Genomic DNA, 13,123 nt, shown 5'->3' with positions numbered 1-13,123 from the left:
AGTAGACCACAAAATAACATTTATAAACAACACAATGCCGCTTAAGTGCTCGACAGATGGGCTTGCTCGGGCACGTCATGCGCACGTGACCTCTTGCTCGAATGTAGGAGAGGGAAGGGAAGAGATTTGGGTAGTGAAGGCTATGTGGGGCGAGCGGCAAGCGTTTTAAGCTTGCCTCCTTGCATTGTGGTTTCGCACCGCTTCAAAATACCAGTTTTATCAGCTCATAATCAGCCAATTGAAAAATTTTTGTGGCATAATGCTCTTCATTGGACACACAACTGCCATGCTCTAACTGAAATAGGTTATGGGGCCTGGTAAGGGGCCCTTCAAAACAAACATGCTTGGTCCTTTAAGCAAAGAGGAAGGGAGGCAAGAATCAAATGATTGTCCAGGAGGGGCTCAGTTTGGGAGTCTCGTTCCCCAATAATCAACAGTCACTTTTAATGCAAAACATTCTACGGTAAAGAAAACTGAGATTTCACAATATGCTCAAGGGTCAACATTATTAAAACATTCAAGAAAAAATTCCAAGACTCTCTAGAAATTAGGAAAAAGAAAACAGAGTAGTGCAAATTTGGAATTAATGACATATATAAAAATTTAATAAGGAGAACATACACCCTATAGTATTGATTATACGACTGTCTGGTGCTGCACTGCTGATCACGATTAATCTCAAGTGGCACCAAGTTTCTCAATGATTGGCTCACTTTTGTAGCTTGCATAAATCAGCATTTAACGATAGCAAAATTCAGTCCGGATAAGGCCTGATCACGATCAAAAGTGATCGTGTGACACCGTAACTATTTCGGAAAAAAAAAAAAAGAAAAAAATAGTTTAGTGAAACTTACCAAATATACTAAGTGCCAACGATGACTAATGTCTGTTATATTTTCTGCTAAGAAAGCAACAATACATGCATATTATTACGCCTCTCTTTCGCTGCATGAAAGTGATTCAAACACTATGCTAGTTCCCACTTGGGGAAATTGGTCATAAGATTAGTTTTTTTTCATTAAGATTTCTGGTGCGCAGACACTGCTCTTTCGTTCCAGCAAGTTATGTGGCCTCCAGTGCTGAAAGTGCAACACAAAGAAAGCTATTCATATTAAAGATGAAAAGAGCAGTTACCTTTCCCTCGGCATACATGTGACCGGAAGAAATTTCGATGTACCGTTTGGGATGGTGAGCAAGCGCCTCTTTAGCACAGTTCCTACTTAGTTTTAAAATTCCTTCTTCATACACCTGCAAGACAATCAACGAAGCACTGAGTACACAATCTTAACAAGAACCACATGGGTGACATGCACAAAAGTTCGGGATTGTACAGGTAACCAGCATTTATGAGAATTTAGTCGCACAACAAACGTGATCGCGGGCAAATCCATCCCATGTCATGTGATGTGATTCAGACCACACCACAGCTAGCATTCACTTCACGAAACTATGTGGAAGCCACATGACACGGCATGAGTTTGCTATTTCTCACCAAGAATTCAATTGTGGCTTGGGTCTTTTTGGTTTCGTGAATCGCTTCGCCCAGACTGAAGGTGTGCCATTAGAATGTGTGGCACATGGTCATGTGATATGCTATGCGGGAGCTCGGAGTGCTATTTTGTTTCCTGACGAAACAAGCGCCAATACGTACAAACACTCAGAAACAGGACCAGGGCTTACTAGGAACTGAAAATTTTCATTTCGAAACGAACACACTTATATATGCATGACACGCATGTATGTCACCACAAAACACCCCAATTATCATCAACAACATGACTGATTGATATGCGGGGTTTAAATTGCCAAAACCACCAAATGATTATGAGAGACGCCATAGTAGAGGGCTCTGAAAATTTGGACGACCTGGGGTTCTTCAACGTGCATTGAAATCTGAGCACACGGGCCTACAGCATTTTCGCCTCCATAAAAAATGCAGCCACTGCAAACGGGATTCGATCCCGCAACCTGCGGATCAGGAGTACCTTAGCCACTAGACCACCCCGGTGGGGCCTTCAACAACATGATACTATAACGAAACACCACTGCTATAAACGGTGGCATACAACTGAAAAAAAAAAAAACACGTGTTAAGCTCAGTTGCTAGTAAGCACTCGTCCTGTGTTCTTTCCGAGTGTTCGTACTTATTGGTGCTTGTTTCATCATGAAATCATACCAACATGCCCAACTGGCAGTCATGCTATTTGGTTTGTTGTGTGAACACAACATTAGTGTCATCTTTTCGTAGGGCCTTTCATATGTTGATGCTCCTAAACATTCACCATTTTTTCAGATTTAAGAAACTTGCCAGAATGCCAGGCAAGGCGTATTGGACATAAATCAGATAAACAAAACACAGAACTGATGCTTCACAAAATTTTCTTTCACCAAAATCGTAAGCTATGCAGACAACATGCGCATGCTCTGTTCGGCAAAGAATTCGATCATCGGAGCGAAAAGTGTGAACGCTTTGCCACTTCACATGACAGACATTAAAGTTTAGCAAACACTGCCTTTATTTTTTGTTGCGTTGTCGGAGTTATCTGCTTTGAAGTTTTCAAGCATGTGCTAGAGATTACATTTTTCACCATAGATGCTGGCTTTCGATTTTTGTTCTTATATAGTAGTTCCAACTTATTCAGCGGTTACCCAGGCGCAAAGCACATACACCCAGGTAGAGTGACTTGTTGGGCGAGTTGGTTCATTCTTACAATAGCTCTGCTTGTCCGTCTCTCGTGTTTATTTCGTGCTAAAAGCTACCGTAAGCACATACACCCTGTATTAATCCTCGTTGAGATTTGCCACACTCTTCCCCAGTTACCACCAACCTTAAACAACCTGTCTTGAAAGTCTGTGATAGCAGTGATTGATTGTCTTTAATAACGCGAAAGGTGAAACAGGCCTTTGGGTGGTCGTGCTATTTTTCAGAGACACTTATATTCAAACTAATTTGCCCTTCTTTGAGCTTATCCCCTTCAGGTGTGAATTATGACGAAGTGTCTATCAATGTGTCGCATGGACATTGCATAATCCCAAGGTACTCAATATTACATTCCAAGAAAGAAAATGAGGAACTGTGTTGTGGAAGTTTCCATCATTATTGTACTTTGTAGTAACCAAATATTTCATTTTTCTGCAGTCAGTCATATTCCATTTTGACATGAAAAGAATGAAATCATAGGCTCCAAATGAGTGTGCAAGTAGATGGCACTACTAGCATGGACAAGTTGTGCACACAAATGCAGCCACCACCGCTGAAGATTATACAGTACATTCTCAATTTGAGTACAGCAAAGTAAACGAGCAATTGATACTCCCGTTATAGCCGGCTTGCTTTCATTTGCGTTTAGCAGATGGCGGGGTACACTCCTCAAATTTAGTAGTACAGAGTACTCGCTGCAGTCGTCCGCCAAGAGATTACCACGTCGTTTTTGTACTCGAGTGTGTTTCTCTGAATTGAGCACTTGCGTAACAAATGGTGGTGCCACTGATTGTCGAAACAAAGGCAAACTTGAGGGTGCACACCTGAGGACTTGTCTCTTGTGCTGGCTTTCATCGAGTGAGCCATGTCTATCTTCCTTTCACCATTATGTACTACATGTAAATTAAGCATGACTGTGCTGCTTACGCTAATGCCACTACTGAGAAACTGCCTCGCAGGAAAGCCAGCTTTACTATTACAAAAAGGGTCCAATTAACCATGTGAACTGAATTAAAACTGACTACTTACACATTCCGGCAAGTTGATTTTTGTCTCCGCTGCTAAGTTGATCACAAAGTCGTATGGCCCTTCTGGGTCTTCGAATGCTGCTTTGCACGAGGCTGGGGAAAAGGTGAGAAATTTAAGAGGTAAATCCCTTTTGTGTTCTACAGAGTGACATGCTCAAACATATTGATTGATTGATTGATTGAACGTTTATTATCATTTGTCACATGAGGTTTACAAACACTGGCTGGACGCATAGCCTGAGGCTAGTGTAGGGTCCAATGAGAAAATGGAGGGAGAAAGCGCCCATGTTTGTAAAACACTCATCTATGTTTCAATCTGGTGACTTTCAAATTGCTTTCCTGTATTGGTTGACGTACACTTGAGCATTTCACGTAACTCAAACCAAGCTTTTTCAAAGAAGTAAATGTACACCTCGAGTGACCAGGAACATTGGTGCACTGTCTGCAGTAATCTCCATTTACAATACGACAGACTCATCAAATGAAACCTGAAGGAGCTCGACGATAATATGTTCCACACAAGAGTGCCTCTTATTGATATATTAACAGGGGTGCAGATTCGTGTAAGTTAGAGTTAGTTGTTCCAATCGAGCAGTAATTTTGCTGAATAAGAGATTTTTATTTACAGAAAGTCTATTGTACATAGCAACTTTTTTTTCCCAAGTCAAATTAGCCAATACGGTTAATTCCACAATATTTTAAGCCTTTCTAGTGATTTGATTGATGATGATGATTGATTTGTGGGGTTTAACGTCCCAAAACCACCATTTGATTATGGAGACGCCGTAGTGGAGGGCTCCGGAAATTTTAACCACCTGGGGTTCTTTAACGTGCACCCAAATCTGAGTACACGGGCCTACAACATTTCCGCCTCCATCGGAAATGCAGCCGCCGCAGCCGGGAATCGAACCCGCGACCTGCGGGTCAGCAGCCGAGTACCTTAGCCACTAGACCACCGCGGCGGGGCTTCTAGTGATTTTGTAAACGTTGGGAAAAGGCACTGAATAAAGCTCGAGGGTGCTCTTATGAAAATATTTTACGCGCTTACAGCGCGTGAAGAGTGTCCATGAACTTTAAGCATACTGATGCATCTGGTGTACAGTGCTCTCAACTGTTTCGAGCAAGAAACAAGCACTGCATAGACATGCGAAAGAAGATGTACAGATATTGTATTGAAGATGTAATGGAAGCTGACAAGTGTACTTAAATCCCTTTTCAGGGCCAGTACATCACTCATCAGTTTCTACTGTGCTGACGTGAATGCCTGGATGCCAGGGGCAATCACTTTCTTTTACGAAGGATATTAGGGCCTTCCTTCCTTCCTTTCTTTCTTCCTCAGAAACACAAGTGAGACCCCTGCAAACCCACAACACAGGAGTGTGGTGACGAAATTACTTCTTTTTTGGCTTCCTTACTAGGCCAGAAAAAAAGTTGTAGCCAGCTCCACTCCTCGAAAGTCATGAAAATAGTGAAGTTGATAGCCCCTTCGTGAGGCTATTGCCTAGCTATACTTTTTTGCAAGCCTTTCTAAATGTTTCAATGTTTTGCAAGTCTTTTCAAGTATTCCTGTGTTGCATCGTTGCCCTTTATTCGACAATATGTTGTGCTATGGGGGTGACAATATGCTCATTCATGGCTGTGCTGGAACGCTATGGTAGCATTCCAAGGAAGCCGTGGCTCGTTCCAGCTTCTTGCCCCCCAGTGGCGCATTACTGTCAAGCGATTGTGCTGGAACACAAGCAGCATGCTGTTGCTGTGCCGTGCATGACTTGCCCACCTCACCAAGGAAGTCTGGCAAGGCATGACTGCAGTACATCCCCCCCCCCCCCTTATGAGCGAGCACACAAGGACGCTTATCTCCTTTCCCTCTGAGCGAGCCTCTCTTTCATCTGTTTCCCTTTTCCCCTTCCTACCGAGCCTCTCTCTCACTACACCGCAAGGCTACTGTTGCTAACTCAGGAGGATGAATGGGCGTGGATGCGAACAACAGACACATGTGCCGGCTCATTCAGTTGTTCTAATTCCCTATTCAGCCGTCAAGGCGTTTCCTTCGCGTTTCTTTAAACATTGTTCCGGTGCGTAAACCCTGGGTCAAACCAGGGAAGCAGAAACCGGGGTAAGGGCGGTTCGGTAGAAACCATGCTCTGTCCATAGTTGGTCCATTGGCAGAAGTCGTGGAGCAGACGATTGGGTGGGTTTCGGCACTAGATTGACGTGTAAAGAGATGCGGAGACACTCGGACCCTGATGTCTGGCTATAATGAAGGCATTAAAACAACTGAACGAGCCGGTACATGTGGCTATTGCTCGTGCCCCCCCCCCCCCCCTCGTCGTCCTTTGTTTGCAGCAACCACATCAGCACTTTAACTGCCCTCCCTACCAGCGCCTCTCTCTACTTGCCCTCACCACACTACTGAGCTCTTTTGAGTGCTACGACTCACATAGAAGGATGAACCGAGAACAAGTTCACAGTTAAAAATATTTATTTTACGTACCCTCAATCTCCAAAACACTGTGGAGGAAAATTGATAAAATATTAAGAAAATTAACAGAATAAAATGTGCAAAAATACGAGTGATAAGTTACAAATATAGAATGAAAAGAAACTAAAGCAAAAATGAGAGGACAATGAAATAAAGGCAGAATGTAACACAAGATGCGGCTGTCTCATCAAGGCCAGAAACATTAGGATTTCTTGCGTTAACAAAAAAGCCTTGTTAATTCACATTTCACGAGGTGTTATAACATACTAGCCAAATTTCAATTCATTGAGGCCATCAAAAAAACCAAAGATGCTTAGTATACATCAATATGTTTTCATTTGTAGACCTTGTGCTCATTTCCGCGAAATTAGAGAAGTGTATATAATTATCGTCTCTTAATGAGCACTTGCAACACCAAGGGCCTTGCAACCAACTTCGCAGTGTAGCCTTGATGCAAGATCGGTACTTGTAGAGCATACATGCTTTCGCTGCCACATATGAATACGTAGCAACTATTTTTTTGCCAGCGAACAAGTCGTCAAAATATTGTCTGTTCCTTTCAATTTAGTAGCTGGCAAGCTTGATGACAGCATGCAGGACAAAGTAGGCTTTGTTATCTTCAACAGCATCCATCACATTTATTGAACTACACGTGCATTGCATATAGCCAATACGACACTGCCACCGGCTGCATCAGCTGTGGACGAAACTGTGATAGCTACCGATGAGGCTATTAGCCCCGAGATGGGGTGGCGCCAACTAGTAGGAGGCCTGGGTGACGTCACGGCACAAACTCTTCAATGCCCACCGCGGCGCGTCTACATAATAATGCGCTCACTTTGTGCGCTGTTCCGCTGTTTGCGTTCAATTTCAGCTCATTTCAGGCTGCAGATGAATGTGATGAAAACAGAATCGGTAATGTTCCTGGTAAAACAATAAAAAGTTTACCTTCGTTTCTGCACAATCACGTGCTCAGCCGCAATTTTAAATGAATGAAAAGGTCTGTGTCTCGCTGCTAACCCCCACAATAGATTCCATTCCTACCTAAGGAAGCTGTATTTGGAAAATTGTGAAAAACAAGAGCACGACTGTGCTTGAATAAAACACACTTAATGGTGCATAATCATGCGATTTGGGACGCGAGACACCATATTTACATTATTAGGTTGAGTCGTTTTGGGAAATTCCTTTAATAAATACGAGTGTTTCTCCTCTTCTAGTATTACTTGTATTGGAGGAATTCGCATATCTACAGACAGTGCTTTCACTGGTGTGCCAAGCCTCATGCTCGCGTGCAGTATCGAATATCTCAAAATATAATTTGGAATGCACTCGCCTGGAATACCGCCGCCGCTGTTGTGTCTGTCGTTTTCGTGTACTAGCTCACACAACACGTTATTTAGTTTCACGGCTCTCTCACAACAATTTTGGAGTTTCATTTCGCCAAAATTATTGAGACTAAGTGTGGTTCAGGTTGTGTACGGAAATTCTTGCTGCCAGATTCTGTCTTCGTGCAGAATTGTAGCAACGGTGCTGTCACGCTCGTGACTACCAGTTTCGATAGCCACCGCATAAATTAATTGTACTTGCAGTTGATTACTTGGACAAGACGTGCAAGATCAGTCGTCCACTCATCAAGGCAAAGGTTTGATTATTACTCGGGTCACATTGCTGAGCGCGAGATCTAAAGAGTTCATTGCAACTTTCTGGCTTCTGTGTTCGAATCGTTGCTATGCAGTGCTCCCACGCGAAGTAAACATTATCGTTTGTGACGCGGCAGTAGATCGCCCCAGCATTTCATGCAGACCAGGGTATACGACTACATATTGCCTGGCGACTGTTGAGAAGAAACCCGTACATATATTCCGAAAAAAAACGGACATATCTCAGCATTTCCTTAATGTTTGTGTGTAAGGCAGTATTATTTTGTTCAGATTTTGAATACGTTATAACAATCAAATTCCTGTAAAGCCTCCTGTTAGAGGTAGTGCAGTTCTGTCAAATCATTCAGATTATTCGCAGATGCAAGCGTAACTTTCTCGGCAAAGCGCAATGTATTTAGTGAATAGAAAACATATAATTTTGTTTGTGGCACTTCGGCACACACATTTTCTAAACCTGGAGTCCATGCCTAGTTGTAATCACGTTAGCACCACTCAGCATATTTTCTTAGCACTCATTTCTTGGTGTACGCAATAAAAACGACAATCTTATGGTCCTGCAACACCATTTTCACAATAAATCTTCCGTTCGGACGCTAGTCTGCCTACCCTAAGCTAAGTTATGAAACTTTTTACAGCTCCGACAAGTTTCACTAGTTATGAAGCCTTCCACTTTGTACCTTGAGAGATTTGCGTAACGAAATTGAGGAGTAATCACCAACGTTTTGCTAAAGAGCGGGTACACGGTGGGCGCAGAAAAAGGAGACAAGCCACGGCACAGTAGGCAAATCCTTGCCTTGATGTCAAATGGCCGCGACCGCAGCGACACCAGTGTTCGTTCTCGGGGTTAGTAGATTATGACCACCAATTTCAGAGGGCATGCAGCAAACGCTCACAGAGTTGAAACGTAACTGCCTCCTGAAACAAGTTAAGCTGTAAATGACGTGAGCAGTAAAGCGATGACGTGAGTGGTAAATGACGTGAATATCAAATTCCTGTAGACGTAGCGCCCAACGTCCAAGCCGGCCTGAAGGATCCTTCAATGAAGCGAGCCAACAGAGTGAATGATGATCTGTAACTACGTCAAACGGGCGTCCGTATAAGTAACGACGAAATTTTTGTAATGCCCAAACGATGGCCAAACATTCCTTTTTGGAAACCGAGTATTTGTGCTCTGCCTTGGTTAGGGTGCGGCTGGCATACGCAACTACATACTCCGAAAAGCCAGGCTTGCGTTGAGTAAGGACAGCACCATGTCCTATGCCACTGGCATACGTGTGCACCTCGGTTGGAGCAGTAGGGTCGAAGTGGCTTAAAATAGGGGGTGAAGTTAGGAGATGGCACAATGTTGCAAAAGCATCATCGCATGCTGGCGACCAATCAAAGAGGTGTTCATCGCCAGTGATCAGCTGTGTCAGTGGTGCGATTATCGAAGCAAAGTTTTTCACAAAGCGGCGAAAGTATGAGCACAGTCCGACGAAGCTGTGAAGCACTTTCAGGGTCGCAGGCTTCGGGAAGTCAGTGACAGCATGAAGCTTCTCTGGGTCTGGGAGGACACCATGTTTTGAGACAACGTGGCCAAGTATTGTGAGCTTCCGAGCTCCAAAGTGGCACTTCTTGATGTTCAGTTGAAGGCTTGCGCTCGTGAGGCAGCTCAAGACTTCACTGAGACGATGGAGGTGGCTGTCGAAATCAGGGGAGAAAACAATGACATCATCCAAGTAACTTACGCATGTCTTCTATTTTAGCCCACGCAAGACGCTATCCATCATCCTTTCGATTGTGGCTGGTGCATTACAAAAGCCAAAGGGCATTACATTAAATTCGTATAGCCCATCGGGCGTCACAAAAGCAGTTTTTGGACGGTCTGATGGTGCCATGGGGACCTGCCAATAACCGGACCGTAAGTCTAGTGATGAGAAGAATTCAGCGCCTTGAAAGCAGTCCAGGGCATTATCGATGCGCGGCAAAGGGTATACGTCTTTAAGCATGACTTTGTTTAAACGGCGGTAATTGACACAAAAGCGAATCGAGCAGTCTTTTTTTCTCACAAGTACCACAAGTGAAGACCAGGGACTGCTGGACGGCCGAATGACGCCACGTTGAAGCATGTCGGCCACTTGCTCGGTGATCACACGATGCTCTGCAGGAGATACACAGTAGGGACGCTGTGGCAGAAGCGCTTGGGAGCCGGTGTTAATGTGATGGACAACGGTGTGCATTCTGCCCCGGGACGTCTGCTGGCAATTGAACGAGCCGCGAAACTGGTGAAGTTCTAGAAGCTTCTCGCGGTGTGGTTCTTCAAGTTTGCCATCAATTGAGGGGCCAAACAAATTAATGTTTTCGTGAACAGGTGAATGAGCAGATGGCATCAGTGCATTAAGCTGCAAATCATTTGCACCGTCAAGGCCGAAGATGGAGAAAACAAATAAGTCTTGGAATGTTCCAATACATTCTCTGCGACGCAAGGTTGTGGGAGACGGCAAGGGATTTGTGACAAACAAATTAGTAGCGCCCGCCAAAATATCTAGAATTGCAAACGGCAACGCGAGGCTCTTGCGACTTTGGAATGTTTGGGAAGGCGTAAACAATACTGCAGGCTTAGACACATCGGCACAAGACACAGGAACAAAGGCTGCGCTAGTCGGTGGTATGTGGATGTCGTCGGTGACGAACAGCTTGTTCAACGGATGTTCCGGAGACGAGGCCCACAAAGCAGAGAAGGCCACTTCAGCACGAGCACAGTCGATAACCGCATGATTACGAGACGGAAAATCCCAGTTGAGGATCACATCATGAGAACACGCCTGTAGCACAAGAAATTCAACGGTATACAAAACATCTTGGATGAGAACGCGGGCGGCACAGGCAGCTGATGGTTGAATATGGTGAGCACTGGCAGTATGTAAGGACAATCCCTTTGGCGTCGTGGTAACCTTTTGAAGCAGGCGGCAAAGTTTTAAATAAATTATTGAAACGGCAGCACCAGTGTCCACAAGCACAAGGGTACGGTAACCATCCACAAAAACGTTGATGAGGTTTGTTGGAGAAATGCGAGAACTTGATTCTTTCGACGACAACGCAGTTCGTGCCTCGGGAACTGCGGCATCTAGTTTTCGGTGTCTGAAGGGTAGGGTGGACGGCGCATAGGTGACAGGGAGCGACGTCGGGGAGATGGAGATCGGTGACTGACTGAGGGAGGGCGGTTGGGTGAAGAGGATCCTTGTTGACGTGCCATGTTGTTAAAGAGCCGAGAGTCGTGCGACGATCTTTGCATGGTGTCGCTGTGAATGAGAGGGCGGCGGCGGCACAAGCGAGCCACATGTCCTGCATAACCACAAGAATAGCAAATTGGGCGGTTCGGAAACGCCGCAATCGGCCGGCTGAACAGAACTGGTGATGACTGAACAGGGACCGGTGAGGTAACATAAGTGGGCTGTCGAGGTGCTCTGGCTGCAACGACTTGCACATATGTCAAGAGTGCGGCCTCCAGGGGTGGTGAACGAGCGAAAGGCAAAGCGTCAGCTACCTCATCTTGTTATGACGTGCCTTATAGCCGGGGCCAGAGGATCCGTTTGTGTTGGTTCGGGCGTGCTCGATAAAATGGAGAGCTGCCAAGCGACCTCCTTACGCAAACTGCTTTATGCGGACCAATACGTCGTTCCGGTCTCCGAGAGTCAAGGCCCCGATCGAGTCACGTAGTTCCAGAGAGCGCTGTGTTTGGGCACGTTGCTTGCGCAATTCGTCAAAACTCTGGCACAAGCTGATGAGATCGGCTATGGTTTGTGGGTCCTTGGCTAACAACATTTGAAATGTGTCATCACATATGCCCTTGAGGATTTGTTTGATTTTGTCGGCTTCGAGCATCGCTGGGTTTACGCGCTTGCACAAGTCAACAACGTCTTCAATGTAGCTGGTAAAGGTCTTTCCTGGCTGTTGAGCGCGCTCACGAAGTTGTTGTTTTGCGCGTAGTTTTTGCACAGCAGGGTGGTCAAAGACTTACGAAAAGGAGGTCTTGAATGAATCACACCTGGCAATGTCGGCTTCGTGATTGCACAACTAGAGACTAGCGACGCCGGACAAGTAAAAGCTAACATAGGTCAGCTTAGCCGCATCGTCCCACTTGTTCGCTGCACTCACCTTGTGGTAAGTAGCCAGCCATTCCTCAACGTCTTGGCCATCAGTGCCGCTGAAGATCGGTGGGTGATGCAGTGGCCACACGCCAGGACATGCAGAGGTGGGAACTTGTGACGTACCTTGGGTGAAGGGTTCTTCCGGCAATGCTGGCACTGGAGGTAAGGTGCGACTTCGTAGTTAAAGCTTCGAAGATTACCCCAGCACTTCCACCAAATTATAAGGCGGTTTATTGACTAAAACCAACTGCCTGGTTCAAGGAGCGTCAGTCACTGTCACGAGCTCAGCTCTTCGTCGTAGTCGTCTTCTAGGTGCTCCTACTAGATACCGTCTCTCTCCCTCTTCCCCACTACACTGCGCTGCTATGACATGGGCGACACTTGTAGGGAGCCTTGTTTGGTCGTTGGTTGCGCGTCGATGAAGTAATGGCCTATGTCATGTTACATGGCTAAAGCAGGCATGTCATGACAAAGGGCTACACCGACTCTTTTTTACTGACCCTTTTCTACTGCTGGAAAAATTGGAAAGGCCGAGCGAGAAACAAACAGGCCATAGCCGGTTTTTCCATAACCCGTAACTTCCTCATTACAGCATTTATTCACGAAATTATTGCAGCAGCATGTTCACATTGACCAAGTGTGCAGTTACTTGTTCCATCAGAAATCCTTGACCGTGAGGCTGTTTATTGGCCCGCTAAAGCATACACAGTGAAATGGGATAACAGAGCCACGTTAAACAATGCTCACCTGGGTTGATGAGATTCGCACTCTTGAATTCCACAGTTGGATTTTCGTATAATGCCTGCACACAATATAACAACAGCATAAGCAAGAAGGCTCCAGCACTACAGCTCTTGCATGTCTGAAACAATACAACTTGCAGGCATGCAACCTAAGGGGACATGAAAGGCAAATCTTAGATGGACGTTCATTGTTGAAACGAGGTTCCAGAAACGTTGCAGTGCTAATTTCATGCGAAGGGAATGGTTCTTTTAAATGAAAATTACATATATGCAGTCGCACAGCACTAGCACACTTCAAATCATGCGCCTGAAAAGTAGAAGTGTGCAACAATTCAAAATTTTGAATATTTCTCTAATAGCGCTTGCCATTTCATT

General features: G+C 45.1%; 1 protein-coding gene across 1 annotated transcript in view; it reads right to left on the bottom strand.

Moving 5' to 3' along the window:
• LOC119172394 (dTDP-glucose 4,6-dehydratase) overlaps positions 1-13,123 on the bottom strand; it is a 57,358-nt gene that overhangs the window by 30,122 nt on the left and 14,113 nt on the right. The window contains exons 4-6 of the mRNA XM_037423467.2: positions 12,753-12,807; positions 3,731-3,822; positions 1,135-1,248 (exon numbers count right to left, since the gene is read on the bottom strand). Of these exons, the coding sequence (XP_037279364.2) occupies positions 1,135-1,248; positions 3,731-3,822; positions 12,753-12,807 (261 nt within the window). The remainder of the gene's footprint in view (positions 1-1,134; positions 1,249-3,730; positions 3,823-12,752; positions 12,808-13,123) is intronic.

Source organism: Rhipicephalus microplus, chromosome 4 (genome assembly GCF_043290135.1).
Source record: "Rhipicephalus microplus isolate Deutch F79 chromosome 4, USDA_Rmic, whole genome shotgun sequence".
Classification (NCBI taxonomy): domain Eukaryota; kingdom Metazoa; phylum Arthropoda; class Arachnida; order Ixodida; family Ixodidae; genus Rhipicephalus; species Rhipicephalus microplus.
This window is presented reverse-complemented; position numbering and strand designations above follow the sequence as displayed.